General features: G+C 43.4%; 1 protein-coding gene across 3 annotated transcripts in view; it reads left to right on the top strand.

The window, feature by feature from the left end:
• The window catches only part of TAB3 (TGF-beta activated kinase 1 (MAP3K7) binding protein 3), a 56,026-nt gene that overhangs the window by 28,520 nt on the left and 9,047 nt on the right, over nt 1-18,459 (top strand). For all 3 annotated transcript variants that reach the window (XM_044285157.1, XM_044285155.1, XM_044285158.1), the window contains exons 3-4: nt 9,327-10,707; nt 16,756-16,916. In XM_044285157.1, the coding sequence (XP_044141092.1) occupies nt 9,327-10,707; nt 16,756-16,916 (1,542 nt within the window). The remainder of the gene's footprint in view (nt 1-9,326; nt 10,708-16,755; nt 16,917-18,459) is intronic.

Genomic DNA, 18,459 nt, shown 5'->3' with positions numbered 1-18,459 from the left:
CCTTTAGCCGACAGCTCATGATTAAAGAAGTAAGAAGAGATCGGCAACTACGCGATCAAGAGGAGGAGGGGAGTTAATTTTTATTTTTTAACCCTCAATTTACCTTCTACTAAGCATTCTGTATTAAAGGGAAAATAATACAGTGAATAGACTGTCATCTTAGCAACCATGCGTGAAAATCGCACCGCATCCGCACTTGCTTGCGGATGCTTGCGATTTTCACGCAGCCCCATTCACTTCTATGGGGCCTGCGTTGCGTGGAAAACGCACAATATAGAGCATGCTGCGATTTTTCCCGCAACGCACAAGTGATGTGTGAAAATGACCGCTCATGTGCACAGCCCCATAGAAATGAATGGGTCTGGATTCAGTGCGGGTGCAATGCGTTCACCTCCCCATTGCACCTGCGCGGAAAACTCGCTTGTTTGAAAGGGGCCTTAGAGGCTCTATAAGGAGTCTCAATAGCAGGTTCTGTTTTCGGCAGGAAGAATAGCACTAGCTGATATCTGTTGGACTTCATTATGTGTCGATAGGATTTGTCACAACTGGTGTCAGGATCCAGCCCTGTATCATAGGTATCCATTTGTGTAAGAAACTACAATGCAGAGGTGAACAGAGCGTAAAAAAAAGTGTCAAACATACACTACTCACAAAAGGTTAGGGATATTTTGCTTTCGGGTGAAATTTATGGAAAACGTAAAAAGTGAATGCTACAGTGATATTGTATCATGAAAGTAGTGCATTTAAGTAGAAGCATGCAATGGTTATTCCTAATCTCAAACAATTTATTGAAACAAAAGCCAACTACGGTGGTGGGCATAACCCCACAAAGAAAAATTTCAATGTATCAAAAATGTATGTGCCCTTGAGCATCAATTACAGATTGACAACAATGTCTCATGTTGTTCACAAGTCGACTTATTCTTTGTTGAGGCATGGCATCCCACTCTTCTTGAAGGGCGGTCCTCAGGTCATTGAGGTTCTGGAGTACAGAGTTACGAGTCTCTACACGACGACTCGGCTGATCCTATAGGGTTGTTATGGAATTCCGGTCTGGAGAAAGTGCAGGCCCCTCTATTTGAGGTACCCCAGTCTCTAGCAGCTGTTCCCTAAGGATGCAACCTCGATGAGCTGGCGCATTGTCCATGAAGATGAAATTAGGCCGGTGTTGTTCATGCAGAGGCACAATGACTGGATTAATGATGTTATTCAAGTAGTATGGGCTTGTCACTGTACCATTCACAAAGTGTAGGGCTATTCGGTATTGACTAGACACATCTGCCCAGACTGTAACATCACCACCACCACCAAAGCCAAACAGTGGCTAATGCATAGAGCTTTTCTTGACGTCTCCAACTTTGTTGGCAGCCATTATTTCTGCTTAGTGTGAATCGACTTTCATCAGTGAACCAGTGGGGTCCCTCATCCAGCGTAGATGCTCCCTGGCCCGAGCAAGACGATGATGCCTGTGGTCCGGTATCCTTGCAGATCGCTAGCACGCAGACCACGCTGTAAACTGTTTTGAATTGTCTGGTGTGACACTTGGTGCCTTTCGTCTTTAAATGTGCCTGGAGTTGTGTGACATTCATCATCTGGTTCCTCAGTGCATTGTTCATAAGGAAGCGGTCATCAGTGTAGGATGTGGCCAAAGGACATCTATGCCTTTCTGTGACTCTTCCAGTCTCTCTGAATCTCTGTTGTAACCTGCTGATGACACGCTAAGCTCAGTGGCCACTTATGTCTGAGAACATCCTGCTTGAAGCCTCCCAATGGCGAGGTACTGTTGATCAGTTGTTAGGTGTCGTCTTGGTCTGATTATGTCAAAATGTGAACAGCATGATGAGGAGGACTGTTTTAAATACCAATTCTAATTGAACTAGGAAATGTTTTGGGTGCATTTTTGTGTCATCCTAAAATTTCACCCACAAGCCAAATATCCATAACTTTTTGTGAGTAGTCTATACCAGTGCACATGCTTTTTGCAACTTTAGGCCTCTTTCACACTTGCATTGTCCGCATCCGGCATGTACTCCACTTGCCGGAATTACACACCGGATCCGGAAAAAACGCGAGTGTACTGAAAGCATTTGAAGACGGATCCGTCTTCAAAATGCTTTCAGTGTTACTTTGGCACCCAGGACGCTATTAAAGTCCTGGTTGCCATAGTAGGAGCGGGGAAGCGGCATACTTACAGTCCGTGCGGCTCCCGGGGGGCTCCAGAGTGACGTCAGAGCGCCCCATGCGCATGGATGACGTGCCAATGCGATCACGTGATCCATGCGCTTGGGGCGCCCTGACGTCACTCTGGAGCGCCCCGGGAGCCGCACGGACGGTAAGTATGCTGCTCCCCCGCTCCCCACTACACTTTACCATGGCTGCCAGGACTTTAGCGTCCCGGCAGCCATGGTAGCCACTCTAAAAAAGCTAAACATCTGATCCGGCAATGCGCCGAAACGACGTTTAGCTTAAGGCCGGATCTGGATCAATGCCTTTCAATGGGCATTAATTCCGGATCCGGCCTTGCGTCAAGTCTTCAGGATTTTTGGCCGGAGCAAAAAGCGCAGCATGCTGCGGTATTTTCTCCGGCCAAAAAACGTTCCGTTCCGGAACTCAAGACATCCTGATGCATCCTGAACGGATTTCACTCCATTCAGAATGCATTGGGATAATCCTGATCAGGATTCTTCCGGCATAGAGCCCCGACGACGGAACTCTATGCCGGAAGACAAGAACGCAAGTGTGAAAGAGCCCTTAGAGAATGTCCTTAAAAGTGTATGTACAACTTTGAGCAACATTGTATATACTGTATGTCACTGTGAGGATGTCGTCTACTTGAGACCCTCCTGAATTAAAATGGGTACCATATAAGAATACATATCCCATACCGCAGCAGAAATGCATGGTTGCTCACAGCTTCACCCAACCATAATATGGGGGTTTTCTCAGCAACTATACCCGTGGTCGGCAGCAAATTGTTAGGTTGGTCCAGGGGTTGTCCAAATGGGACATCCCCCCTTAGTTAGATTATATTTGGTAGTATTTCATGAATAGATATAATTGCTGTTGTCAGCGATCATGCCGTATTTGAAATTACCCATCAAACATACTGCAATAAATCCATGAAAATGGGATATATTAGAGATGGATAGACGGATGGGTAGATTTTATATACGCTAAAACTCCATTCCGACATCCGTAGAATGGGTCCGCACCCGTTCCGCAATTATGCGGACCCATTCATTCATTCTCATTCCGCGGCTCCGGAAAAAAAATAGGACATGTCCTATTGTTGTCCGCAATTGGGACAAGAATAGGCAGTTCTATGGTGGTGCCGGCCGGGTGTATTGCCGATTCGCAATGCACTACACACGTCTGAATGGACCCCAAGTCTCAGATTTACTAAAACTGTTGATGTAGGCTAAGGTTCCATTCACACGTCCGTATGTGTTTTGCAGATCCGCAAAACACTGACATCGGCAATGTGCGTTCCGCATTTTGTGAACCGCACATGGCAGGCACTCTCATAGAAAATGCCTTCTCTTGTACTCAATTGCAGACAAATGCAGATGCGGAAAGCTCATACCAGCCCCATTGAAAATGAATAGGTCTGCACCTGTTCCGCAAAATTGCGGAACGGATGCGGACCCATTTTGCGGACGTGTCGATGGACCCTTAGGCAGGATGTCCAGATCTGCACCAGATTTATCACAGTGGTTCAGGCTGGATGGTGAGAGACACTTTTCTAACTGTATACAAACTGTTGGTTGGCTTACTTTGAGACTGAATTTTATGCTAGAATTGTGGTAGAGTTTTGGTGCATCTCGGGCTACTTTCACACTTGCGTTCGGGGCTCCGCTTGTGAGTTCCGTTTAAGGGTTCCCACAAGCGGCCCCGAACGCATCCGTACTGCCCTAATGCATTCTGAGTGGATCCGCTCAGAATGCATCAGTCTGGTAGCGTTTGCCCTCCGCTCCGCTCAGCAGGTGGACACCCGAACGCTGCTTGCAGCCTTCGGGTGTCCGCCTGGCCGTGCGGAGGCAAACTGATCCGTCCAGACTTACAATGTAAGTCAATGGGGACGGATCCGTTTGAAGTTGACACAATATGGCTCAATTTTCTAACGGATCCGTCCCCCATTGACTTTCAATGTAAAGTCTGGACGGATCCTTCTGAGCTACTTTCACACTTAGAATTTTTTCTAAAATATAATGCAGACGGATCCGCTCTGAACGCAAGTGTGAAAGTAGCCTTAGACTTCCTGTTGAGCCCTGCCCACCTATTCAAGCAAGTTGGAAAAAGTGTAGGAACTCTTGTTGCACCAAAACGCACCACTTTTTAGACAGATTTTAGGCACAAACACATTAGTAAACCTATGTGCGCTGAAACATTTTTATTCTTCACTGTAGACAATTATGTGATCTGGCAAAACCACTGGGCTGTATGTCCACCTAAAAACATCTCAAGCTTGACCACAGTTGGCATTAGTTATATAGTCCTTCAGCACAGGATCTTTAGGGGATTATACACACTGAATCTACAAAGTAATTAGAGCTGTGATGACCTTTCGGATATTGGTTGGCACCATTAATACATGACTCGGCGTGATTGGTCACTACTTTGAGTCTTTTTGTTAAAGGGGCTGTCTCACTTCAGCAAATAGCATTTATTATGTAGAGAAAGTTAATAGAAGGCACTTACTAATGTATTGTTATTATCCATAATGCTTCCTTTGCTGGCTGGATTCAACAATATTTTGCCCCCGATAAACCCCTTTAATAGACAGGCACCAAGCTAGTGTATGATTAGAGTGCTAGATAACATGCTGCAATGCACCTTAAAACAGTCATGCATTACAGACTGCATTTAGTAACCAATATCATGAAACACCAGCGGCTCACCCTTTCACCTTAAATGGATGAGGTGCTCACCTAAAGCGGCCCACCCTTAGGCCCAAAAAGCATAAACTGTGTATATATAAATAGTGGCACACTGCAAATGGGAGTACTAAAGCCACTAGGCGGATGTAATTTATTTAAAGGTACAAATTAAAATGCTAACACATAAAATACTATAATAGGCAACGTGGTGTATACCGTACAACCTCCAGCACACAAACCCCAAAGCAATCCTAAACTGGCTGTACCATCCCTTTCCTTAATCCAGTAGAAATGCTTCTAGGATCGTCCAGCTTAGGCGAACAGTCAATAAACTAGTGCATTCAACCTGCCGAATGTGGTGTATGCAGGTGACTATAACAACACTGTGGAGGACTATATCATCATTACATTCAAAGTCCAGGTATAATCCAGTACGTGCTATATTTGGATCAATAAACAGTCACTGGTACCTTAGAAGCTGCTACAGCAGCTGTGCCTGCAAGTGCACACAAGAATCGGCAGCACTCCTAAATAGGAGATGGGCCTTCTTCACTGTGTTGTAGCAGCGTTGGTTCCAGGCGGCCGCACACCAGCGGCGTCCCACATGGTGTGCTGAACCCCTACGTGGCGTCCCACGTGATCTGGTTGCTCCAGAGATCAAATGGAGCTGAAGTGATGTCACTGGTAAGCAACGATTTTCCGGATCGAATGTCTTTGAATTTTCCGTCTTTCTCAAATTTTTCAATTCTTTTGATTTTTCCTTTTAGAAAGTGATATTGTCTCTCCTTAATTGCTGAGACATTCGCTCACTCCTTACGCCAGACGCGTTTCGAGGTGCTGTACCTCTTCCTCAGTGGCCTCGTACTGGATTATACCTGGACTTTAAGTGTAATGATGATATAGTCCTTCACGGTGTTATAGTCACCTGCATACACCACATTCGGCAGGTTGAATGCACTAGTTTATTGACTGTTCGCCTAAGCTGGACGATCCTAGAAGCATTTCTACTGGATTAAGGAAAAGGATGGTACAGACAGTTTAGGATTGCTTTGGGGTTTGTGTGCTGGAGGTTGTATGGTATATACCACTTTGCCTATTATAGTATTTTATGTGTTAGCATCTTAATTTGTACCTTTTTAATAAATTACATCCGCCTAGTGGGTTTAGTACTCACATTTGCAGTTTGCCCCTATTTATATATACACAGTAACCAATATCAGTTGGTGTAATACTCCTCATACACATGGATAAGAAGAACATGCCACAGGAGGTATCAATCCAATGTATGCATACAAACATGACAAATAATGCAATGTCAAAATATCATGACGTCAAGAGGGTCCCAGCAACGGTAACTGTCAGGACTGCACCAAAACTGTAAAGTGTGAACTGGACCATATAGCGCTTGATGCACTTGTTTTTTTTTTTCCTTTCGCAGATACTTGTCATTCTGTTCTCCTAAATGCAGAATAGTAATCTTACATTCTCCCCATTCATTTCTCCTACTTTTTCTTGCGCTAAATGATGGGCTTTTGTGCACAGTGCTGCATGACGACATGTATTGTAATATAGAGAACGGTGTAGTATCAGTCGTTCCACTCTGCTGCATGTCTGGGTGGTGCTGCATAGTGTAGTGTCTGTGTCATGGCTTTATTCTAATCTGGGAGAAAAGGAATCTTCTGTCCCTAATTACCCATCATAAATCTAATTGTTTCTTGCCACCTTCGAGAACAATAGCTTGCAGTTAATCTATGCTTCTTCATTAGTCTTATGGCAAGGAAAGTTATTAATATTTACAGTACAGGTACAGCCCACAAATAAAAGTGGTTTGTCAGGGCGACTGGAAAAATGGTATCTGTGCCCATAAAAGAAAACGAAATACTGTAGAGTTTGTCTAGAGAAGGATAATAAGTTGAAAGGTGGCACACATATATAAAGGTGTTCTACTCAGTGACCCTATTCACTAGTTCTGTTATTAGAAGGAAAAATGGGAAATTTCTAGCTGATCAATACACTCTGTCCCAAAAAAGTCGCCACCCAAAAAATATAAATGCTCTAATATTTTGTTGGACCGCCTTTAGCTTTGATTACGGCACGCATTCGCTGTGGTATTGTTTCGATAAGCTTCTGCAATGTCACAAGATTTATTTCCATCTAGTGCTGCATTTATTTTCCAAGATCTTGCCTTGATGATGGTAGTCTGACTGCTGCGCAAAGCCTTCTCCAGCACATCCCAAAGATTCTCAATGGGGTTAAGGTCTGGACTCTGTGGTGGCCAATCCATGATGTCTCATGCTCCCTGAACCACTCTTTCACAAGATGAGCCCGATATATCCTGGCATTGTCATCTTGGAATATGCCCGTGCCATGAAGGAAGAAAATATCCATTGATGGAATAACCTCATTCTTGGAGCACATACTGTTGTTGAACCTAGACCTGACCAACTGCAGCAACCCCAGATCATAGCACTGCCCCCACAGGCTTGTACAGCAGGCACTAGGCATGATGGGTGCATCACTTAATCTGCCTCTCTTCTTACCCTGATGCGCCCATCACTCTGGAACAGGGTAAATCTGGACTCGTCAGACCACATGAGTCCAAGCTTTATGCTCCCTAGCAAATTGAAGCCTTTTTTTCTGGTTTGCCTCACACGGCCGTGTTCCGAGAGCGGACCATGGAAACCCTGCCGGATTCCTCCTGACAGCATGAGTGCACGGCGTCATTGGTTGCTATGACGCTGTGCGCTTCATGCAGCCGCTGCTGTACAGTAATACTAGTGTATTACTGTACAGCAGCGGCTGCATGAAGCGCACGGCGTCATAGCAACCAATGATGCCGTGCGCTCATGATGTCAGGAGGAATCCCGGCAGGGTTTCCACGGTCCGCTCTCGGCCACGGAACACGGCCGTGTGCATGAGGCCTTAAACATAGCCGTGAGTTCTACTGTTGTTTTTCTTCGATTTCACCAAACGTTTAAGTGATCGCCGCTCACAATCATTCAGGATTTTTTTCCCGCCACATTTCTTCCTCGAATACGATGGGTCCCCACTGTCCTTCCAGTTTTTAATAATGCGTTGGACAGTTCTTACCCAATTATAGTAGTTTCTGCAATCTCCTTAGATGTTTTCTCTGCTTGATGCATACCTATGATTTGACCCTTCTCAAACAGACCACAAGATGTGTCTTTCGACATGGTTGTTTAGGAAATGAGAAGCAACTCATTGCACCAGTTGAGGTTAAATAACTTGTTGCCAGCTAAAAGATAATCGCCCATGCAGTAATTATCCAATAGGAGGCTCGTAACGATTTGCTTAGTTAAATCCAGGTGGCGACTTTTTTTTTGGACAGGCAGTGTATTTTGACAGTATTATAATATGCTAGAAACCCAAACAAACAAAAAATGGCACCTCAACATTTTCATGAAATTTTCCTATAAGGGCTCATGCACACAACCTTTTTGCGGATCTACAAAACAGAAATGCGGGACACAGGGTGCTGTCCACCTCTTTTGTAGCCCCATTGAAATTAATTGGTCCGCATCCGATCCACAAAAAATACAGATCGGATGCAGAGTGAACTTACGGTCGTGTGCATAAGGCCCTTCCTGAACACCATGTTCAGTATGGTTTTCCTGCCTTGTTTTCCCACTTCTCAAAATACACATAATGATATGCATAAAGTAAATGTTGTGAAGGTTCACTGTGACACCAGGGGAGAGGGGTGGAAGCCTTGTGAGGTTAAGGGAGGAGCAGACAGCGGGGAAGTGCAGCGGGCTTGGGCACTTTGAAAAGGAAAGTCTGCCCAGCTGGGCACTTAGGAACTGGACACAGAATAATCACCCAGATGACATAAAGGGATGGTTATAATGCTTTTACAACGTTCTGATGGTCATTGCTGGTAGTTATATTGGTGAAATTTACTTAACAGTCTCCCTTTAAGGATAGGTAATCAATGTAAATTCCTGGAAAACAGTTTTAGGTACACAGACGTTTGAGAAATGTAGGTTAAATTATGGCTCGGCGGAGGCGAAAGTTCACGTGTTGTGAATATAGACAAAGGGCAAGTTGCTGCCAGACAACTCTGGTGGCGGTAGATCAGAAATGTTGAGAGCTATCAATCTGATCCTTTATTCCTCTGACAACTGCATTTTTTTTGCTCCAATGACTGCAGTGGGGAAAACCGCATCAAACCGTTCCAAGATAATTTGCTAAACTGTGTGTGTAAAATTGTGTGTATTTATTAGTAAATGTATATAATGTACTTACGGTACATTATATACTAATTATAGGTCAATATCTACTTTCAGAGAAATTGCTCATGGGGTATTTTGTACAGTTTCCGCATATATTTGAAGACTGCCTATGGAAACTACATGCTGTTTTTTGTTTTGTTTTTTGCCATTTCTAATTGTGATTTTTCTTTTGTTTCTTTTTATTATCTGATTAAAGAACAATGGCAATATTGAAGCTTGCCACAGAGTGCTGCGCCAAGAAAGCTGCAAGTACCTTTATATGGAGGGCCACAATCCAGAGGACAGCAGAACCAACGGCAATCTTTTGCACATCAATCTTGGCATCCATTCAGGCACAAATTTCCAGGGAGGAGATGGAACACAAGTGAATGGACGTCCCCTGGTTCACAGTTCAAGTGACGGCCACATTGACCCACAGCGTACTTCTGGCAAGTTTATCTGTTTGGTTGAGCCCCAGTCGGCGCCAGCAATTGTGGCACAGAATTTCAACCCATTTTTCTTGAATGACCAGAGTCGAAACTCGCCGACTCCACCCCCACAGCCTCTTCAGCAGCAAGGTGTGAACACCTCAGCTATGCAACCTTCGGTGCCAACATATATGCACTTACCTCACTATAGTCAAAATCCAATTACCGTAACAGTGTCGCAAAATATACCTTCTGCTCACAACGTGCCAAGAGCTTTACAAATTGTTCCCCAAGTTCAAAGCAATCCTTACGGGACTCCAAACTCCATTTACATAAGGCAGTCATCACAAAATTCTCCAGGCAGGCAAACCCCACAGAACTCACCTTGGACACAATCTCCTCCAGTTCCTCTGCCTAGCTATAGTCCTTGTCCTCTTCCTTTATACTCGCAAGGTTATCAACCTACACAATATTCTCCAAAGCAGACTCAGATCCCACAGTCTGCTTTTTGTTCCCCTCCCACATCTCAATGCACATCTCCTTACAGCTCTCCACAGCATCACAGCCACCAGACTTCCCATGTGTTTATGCCACCTAGTCCATCAACCGCTTCACCTCATTCTTATCAGCAAGCTCCACCTTCTTATCCTAAACAAAGTAGCTTATCCTATCTTCCCTATGGATCTGGCATGAATAAGGCTCCTATGAACAAGATAGAAATTACTGTGGAGTCACCGCAAAGACCAGGAACGGCGATGAATAGAAGTCCTTCACCAATAAGTCATCAGTCTTCCCAGAGGAGCCAACAGTCTGCATATGCCTCAAATGCACGGCCAGGGTCTCCATCAAGAGCTATGCCTGGCCAGCCAAAGACTCCTTATGGTGTTAACCCATTGTATATTACATACACACAACCACCTGCCACTTCTGGCTCTCCAACCCCTTCTCCTCGCGTCCTGATGTCCCCATCTAACCCGGCTTTTTTAAAAATCACTGTTGCACGGGCTCCTACTGAAAATCTTTTAAATATTGTGGACCAAGAGCAGCATCCAGGGACTCCAGAACCTATACAGCCCATTTCTTTGATGCCAATTTCAGGTGTAGAAAAAGGTGTTCCCAAATACCACAGAAGTTCAAGTTCTGGCTCAGATGATTACGCGTATACACAAGGTACTATTTTCTTCTTCTTTTTTGGCAAGTGGCTAATTAATTGTCATCATTAATGCACTAAAGTCTTGTTTAATAATGCAGAAATTGTGATGATTAAGTGAACAGCTTTTTAATTGTGTTTTATATTCAGCATTCTTTTAAAGCAGGATTTTTTAGACAATTTAAGAAATGCACTTTTGCTGTAAGCCACTGAATACCTTCTATGCAGAGATGTGATCACGGAGATGACGTCTTAGTTGCCAACAATTCCAGATCCACCTGGATTTCCCTGCACTGTCCTGTGTAATGGGACCACAAAGGTGTCTTTACACATACAGATATCTGTAGCAGAGTACTCTTACCCAGATTCCTGTGCCCAGGGGGCCCTGACTTCTACCCAGTATATTCTCAGGCTATAGTAATGTGTACATGCATCCTGTAATGTTATTAAGCTGCATAATATGGGGACAGGTCTACTTCACTGTTGGCGCTCAACAAGCACAGTAAATTAATGAGTCTGTGGTATTGGTGAGGGGATCAATTCTTGTCCCCCCTCCCTCACTAGCAGCTGATGTCCACGGAATATGCATGCCGATAGGACCGCCGTCAGCCTCTCACTATAGTATTGCATCCTGCAGTATTATTATGCTGCATAATATGAGGAATGGTTTGCCGTACTGTTGAATAATAGGAGTGATCATGAGCATAGCAGATCAATACTTATGAGGCCATGTTATTGATGAGGGGATCGCTTTTTGCCTCCCTTCCCCACTAGCGACTGATCGCCATTGAATATGCATGCCGATGCGATCGCTGTCAGTCTCTGGTGACAGGCGAGTGGGAAAACGCTTTATGTGAATATGGCAGGCTATTAGGGCCATCCATCTTTGTTAGGTTTTATTAGGCAAATGGTGCAATTTGTGTATATTATTTTTTGGGTTGATAGTGCAGCAGACCTGTCCACCTGTCAGTAACACACAGGACCCCCCCTGATTCTTCCTTGTAATTAAATCTAACATGATCTCTTAGTTCATCATATTTTCATGCTGCCCTATCTGACAAGTAAAACAGCAAGCAGCTCTAGTTGTAATGTTTCTATGGTGTCTGCATTGTGTAATGTTCCCTATGAGTCAGAAGCATGCACTGTGCTTAATCCATAAATCCATGTGGGATTAGGCTGATAATGCTACTATGCACATACTGGAAATAAATATGAACTGCGTGTACCGTAAAGGGTTACTTTCCCTGGATTTCAAAGGTATGTGTATTGCTGTATGGCATATTTGCTGATTTATAGAAATAAGGTTTGCTAAAAATGCTGTTATATACCCCGGTATACACTGTGACATCAAATCGAGCTTCCCGAAGACGCTGAAGACCTGCAGCTAATGTGACCAGTGTGCTTGTCTCATGAATATCAAGCTTATTCTTCTAATTCATGCGCGGAGATTCAGAATAAAAGGCGGCACTCACAAGCGTCTTCAAATAACTTCACCATTTATTTGTATCCCCTGCACCGCTTGGATACAATTAATCCAGATAGGTACAATTAGCTCCAGATAGGTACAGATCCAACAAAATTGTAGTAGATTGACTATATGGAGACAGTTGTCTATCTCTGTTAGGTCAAGCGTGGACTCCACGCACCTCCTATATTGAATAGGACGGAATGGCCAAGAATAGTGAAGTACTGCTAGCACTTGGTATCAAACCAGTATTTATTATACTTGCAAGATTCCAGAAAACATAGACATGTAAAATTGGTCTCCCATCACTCGCCCGACTCAGGTTTCGCCTTTGCTTCGTCAGGGGCTTGGATACAAATAAATGGTGAAGTTATTTGAAGACGCTGGTGAGTGCCGCCTTTTATTATAAATCTCCATGCATGAATTGTATATTTATCTTTGCGGGGAGGCACAGCGAATATAAGTCTTATTACAGACCATGTCGCTCTGTATAGTGGCTACATGAGGGTACGTCAGCAGTGCCATCACAAGTGACTGTCTCTTGTATCAGGACAAGTCACATTATGGAGTAGTGTATTCACAGAAACCGCATCCTTCATTGTGTATGTAAGAGTTAGGGACCATTCAGACGGCCGTAGTGCTTTGCAGATCAGCAATTTGCACGGATACCGGCCATGTGCATTCCGCAATTTGCGGGCCACGCGTGGCCACAACCATAATAGAAAATGCCTATTCATGTCCGTGATTGCAGACAAGAATAGGACCCGTTCTACCACGGATGCGGACAGCACACGGTGTACTGTCCGCATCTTTTGCGGCCCAATTGAAATAAATGGGTCCAATGCGGACTCATTCATACGGCCGTCTGAACAAACCCTTAAGATGAGATTTAGTCGCTGTCTCTTATAAATCTTGAACAGCAGTGCCAATAAGAGTTAGACGAGATAATATACAGGCAGGTACTAGAAGCTGGAGTCTTATATTATTGGCAGAGCTATGCTTTATCTGTCTATAGATAAACTGAAGCAAGAATGAACACACAGCTAGATTACAGAAAAAGGCGTATCTTTAGTATCCGAAAGGGAACTTAACTAAAATGAAGTAATACTACCAGGAAATGAAGACACTCAGTTTTCCTGATGTGTGTGTTTTTTTTTTTTATCTCATTTGTTAAATGCATTTTTTTTTTTATATCTTGGGATTTTTTAAATAAAATGTTTCTGTTTGAGCTGTTGGAGGTTTTCCACTTTTTCTTATTACTAGTATTAGAATGAATGGGAGCTGAGCCGCAGTAACCTGGCAACGCTACTACACAGTACAGTGGACGCACACTTCTGCTTCCCTTTCCGTTCCCTGTTTTGTTTTTGCCGCCATCAGCTGCCAAATACATATTCTGTTTCTAAATGTGTTGAACCCCCACTAATCTGATACGGATGACCTATCATGAAGATGGGTCATTAGTTATCTACAGGCTAAAAAGCCCCTTTAACCCCTTAAGGACTCTGGGATTTTCCATTTTTGCGTTTTCGTTTTTCACACCCCGCCTTTCCATAGTTCTAACTTTTTTTTTTTTTCCGTTCACATAGCCTTATGAGGGCTTATTTTTTTCCGGGACAAGTTGTACCTTCTAATGGCACCATTTACGGTTGCATACCATGTAGTAGGGAGCGGGAAAAAAATTCCAAATGGGGTAGAATTGGGAAAAAACGCAATTCTGATCATTCCCCAGGTCAATACAGTTACAACGATACCACACTTGTATAATTTTTCTTGCGCTTTAATACTGAAAAAAAAAAACATATTCTGACCCCCTATAACTTTTTTGTAGCTATGTGTACGGGGCTGTGTGAGGGCAAATTTTTTGCTGAACGATCTGTTCTTTTCAGTAATAATTGTAAGTGTGTGCCACTTTTTGATCACGATTTATAAAAAAATTATTGGGTAGTTGTAGTGACAAAAAATGTATTTTTATTTCTGCTACGCCATTTGCCGTATGCCATTATTATTGTTATATTTTAATAGTATGGGCATTTTCGCATGCGGCGATGCCCATGATGTTTTTTATTTTTATTAGTTGTGTTTTTATTTTAATCAAAGAGGGGTGATTTGAACTTTTATTTTTTTTATATTTGTAAAAACTTTATTTTTTTCTTGCTTGGGTGACAAACACTGGCAGTCATTCAATTGCCCATATTATTCAGTGATGGCTAAATAGCCATCATTGAAGACTTCATTTGCACTATATCAATACAAGGCTGCCACCTAGTGTTGTATTGATATATACATCTAATTGACTCTGAAGCCTCTTTGAGGCTTCGGTCAATTGGCTCAAGGTAACAGGTCCCCCGTTCTCAGCCGGTGAACACTGTTACTGGACCGGAAGTGCGCGTCTTCCGGTTCCGGTCTGCGCAGATGCCGTGGTCACATTTGACCAAATGCACCTGAAAGGTAAGATGTATGTTATCAGCCTTATGGCTGATCGCGTACATATGCCACGGGTCTCTGCTATTTAAAATGTCTTTATTTTTCCTGCTAGAAATTATGAATGACTTTCCTGCAGTTCGAAGCAATGGTCCACAGGGGTGTTACCAGTTGGGGTGTGTCCCGCCGGCACCGTCGGACACTGACAGCACTGATTGAATATTGTCAAACTGTGCAGAAACCTTGTACTGGTGACACCCATCTGAACCTTTACAGCAAACTGCTATTCATTTATAACTTCTAGCAGGAATAATGAACAAATGATATGACATAGAAGAATAGATGCTCCAGAATTATATGTGGAAAGCAGTTATTTACTAAAACAGACGGGAGACGGTTCTCCTTAACATTCAGAATATATCCATTATTATTAATACATTAGAGTGCACAGTTCAGGAATGGGAATCGCACATGACAGGCGGCCTATGGCCGTTTTGCACGCTCACAGGTAGGTCATCAATATTAGATCGGCAAAGGTCTGACTCCCGGCACCCCCTGTTTGAGGCTGCAGCATTTGTGAGAGCACTGCGTCCTCTTCAGTGTTTGTCATAACGAGAAAACACGCAGTGTAATGTTGGAGGAAGCAGCACTTGCACGAGCACCACCTCCTCTTCAAACAGTTGACCAGTGAGGGTGGAGGGTGTTAGACTCCCACCATTTTGATATTGATCATCAATATACTGACACTGCTCAACCCTTTTTAAAGAGGTTTTCTGAGAGTTTTACACTGATGACCTGTCCTCTGGCACCCACAGTAGTGCAGCGGCCTTCTCTCGGCAAACCAAGCACAGCACCGTACATTGTATAGTGGCTGTGCTTGGTATCGCAGCTCATTCCCATTCACTTCAGTGTGGTTGAGCTAGGCCATGAACATGACATCACACGGCCTAGGAAAAGCTGGAGAAGGGCGTGGCTATAGATGATCGGCTGGGGTCCCGGGTGTCGGACCCCCACTAATCAGATACTGATGACTTATCCAGAGGATAGGTCATCAGTAGGGATGAGCGAATCGTCTTTGGATGCTTCATCCGAAGTCGATTGACATAAAACTTTGTTAGAATACTGTACGGAATGAGTGCACCGTACAGTATTAGAATGTATTGGCTCAGATGGGCCGAAGTTATTACTTTGTGAAGTCTAATGAGACTTTGAGTAATAACTTCAGAAATTAATTTGTACTGTAAAAAAAAAAAAATTGTACAGAGTTTTGGTTCGGTTCCAGGTGGTACGAGACTTCGCAAAGTAATAACTTCAGCTCATCAGAGCCAATACATTCTAATACTGTACGGAGCGCTCGCTGGGTACAGTATTCAAACAAAGTTTTATGCGAATCAATCCTATTGTTACATGAGCTCTGAGTAGTAGCAACCATTTTTCTGTCTTGGATTGAATGTTGACTCAGCCCACCAATTTTGATGAGACTAGCCAACCATCAATGTGTGGTGCTGTCCTGACTCTCTCCCGATAGCAGATGTCAGGGGATAGATTGGACGTGTTGATATTTTGTAGATTACCCCCCTCTCCCTGTTAAGAACATGCACTCTCAAACAAGGGAAGCATGCATGTTTATTGGGTAGTCGAAAGGAATAGCTGTTCGGCTAACTCCTATCTAAAGTGTAAGGTCAACCATAGTCATTTAGGTCATGTTCACGAGATGTCTGATGGGAAGTCCCACTTCTGGGACTGTCACCTATTTGGACAACAGGGACTCGCATCCAAGTGCAGACTGCATGGAGAGATGTATGCACATGTGCGCACTTCTTTTCAATGAATCTACATGATGTACAGTAGCAGCAGGGCAAGCTGTAGATGTATCAGAAATGTCTGCCATCCCCTTTTAGAGAAAAACCTTGACAAGCTGCAGAAAAACCTTGCTTGTCTGTGCAAAAATATTAAGGTTCAACCATGATAAGTTAAATAATTTCTTAAAATTCTAATTTCATGTGATATGCATGACAACCACTAAAGGGCAAGGAAGCATTGCAACATATATCAGATATTCTCAACTTACATTTCAGTGGAGAACGTCTCATAATGAAGGACACAATTTCCATTTAGTTTGACAGTACAAGATATTGACTACATGGGAAACATCAATAATACAGTCTTCTCTTATACATAGCCTTATTGCTACACCAGCGTGCAAGAATGGAAAGACTTGCTAAGGAACTGAAACTTGAAAAACAGGGTCTGGAGATGTTGAAGGCAGAAGTGAATAGTATGGAGCATGATCTGATGCAAAGACGCCTGAGGAGAGTGAGCTGCACCACATCGATCCCAACTGTAAGCGGTCTGCCCCCTGGCGTTCACATCTGTCTCTGTAGTAAGAATACAGAGGCTCACTTCACTCTGTGTCATGGCTTCCATTGTTAGAGGGGCATTCCCATCTGAGATATTGATGGCATATCGCTAAATATGGGGCATCTACACAAATATTGGGGCATCTACACAATTCTAACATTTTTGGCTCTATACACCACCACAATGGATTTGAAATGAAACGAACAAGATGTGCTTTAACTGCAGACTGTCCACTGTTCCATGGCCAGGTGTGTGTTATTCCCTCATATCCCAATTGCAATGAGCAGATAAAAGGTCCAGAGTTCATTTCAAGTGTGCTTTTTGCATTTGGAATCTGTTGCTGTTAACTCTCAAGATGAGATCCAAAGAGCTGTCACTATCAGTAAAGCAAGTCATCATTAGGCTGAAAAAACAAAACAAACCCATCAGAGAGATAGCAAAAACATTAGACGTGGCCAAAACAACTGTTTGGAACATTCTTAAAAAGAATGAACGCATCGGTGAGCTCAGCAACACCGGAAGACCGCGGAAAACAACTGTGGTGGATGACCGAAGAATTCTTTCCCTGGTAAAGAAAGCACCCTTCACAACAGTTGGCCAGATCAAGAACACTCTCCAGGAGGTAGGTGTATGTGTGTCAAAGTCAACAATCAAGAGAAGACTTCACCATAAGGTATACAGAGGCTTCACCACAAGATGTAAACCATTGGTGAGCCTCAAATGCAGGAAGGCCAGATTAGAGTTTGCCAAACGACATCTAAAAAAGTCTTCACAGTTCTGGAACAACATTATATGGACAGATGAGACTAAGATCAACTTGTACCAGAGTGATGGGAAGAGAAGAGTATGGAGAAGGAAAGGAACTGCTCATGATCCTAAGCATACCACCTCATCAGTGAAGCATGGTGGTGGTAGTGTCATGACGTGGGCATGTATGGCTGCCAATGGAACTGGTTCTCTTGTATTTATTGATGATGTGACTGCTGACAAAAGCAGCAGGATGAATTCTGAAATGTTTGGGACAATATTATATGCTCATAATCAGCCAAATGCTTCAGAACTCATTGGACAGCGCTTCACAGTGCAGATGGACAATGACCCAAAGCAACCAAAGAGGTTTTTAAGGGAAAGAAGTGGAATGTTATGCAATGGCCAAATCAATCACATGACCTGAATCCGATTGAGCATGCATTTCACTTGCTGAAGACAAAACTGAAGGGAAAATGCCCCAAGAACAAGCAGGAACAAAGACATTTGCAGTAGATGCCTGGCAAAGCATCACCAGGGATGAAACCCAGCTTCTGGTGACGTCTATGCGTTCTAGACTTCAGGCTGTAATTGACTGCAAAGGATTTGCAACCAAGTATTAAAAAGGAAAGTTTGATTTATGATTATTATTCTGTCCCATTACTTTTGGTTCCTTAACAAGTGGGAGGCACATATGCAAACTGTTGTAATTCCTACACCTTTCACCTGATTTGGATGTAAATACCCTCAAATTAAAGCTGACAGTCGCAGTTAAAGC

The sequence above is a fragment of the Bufo gargarizans genome, chromosome 3, assembly GCF_014858855.1.
Source record: "Bufo gargarizans isolate SCDJY-AF-19 chromosome 3, ASM1485885v1, whole genome shotgun sequence".
NCBI lineage: Eukaryota > Metazoa > Chordata > Amphibia > Anura > Bufonidae > Bufo > Bufo gargarizans.
This window is presented reverse-complemented; position numbering and strand designations above follow the sequence as displayed.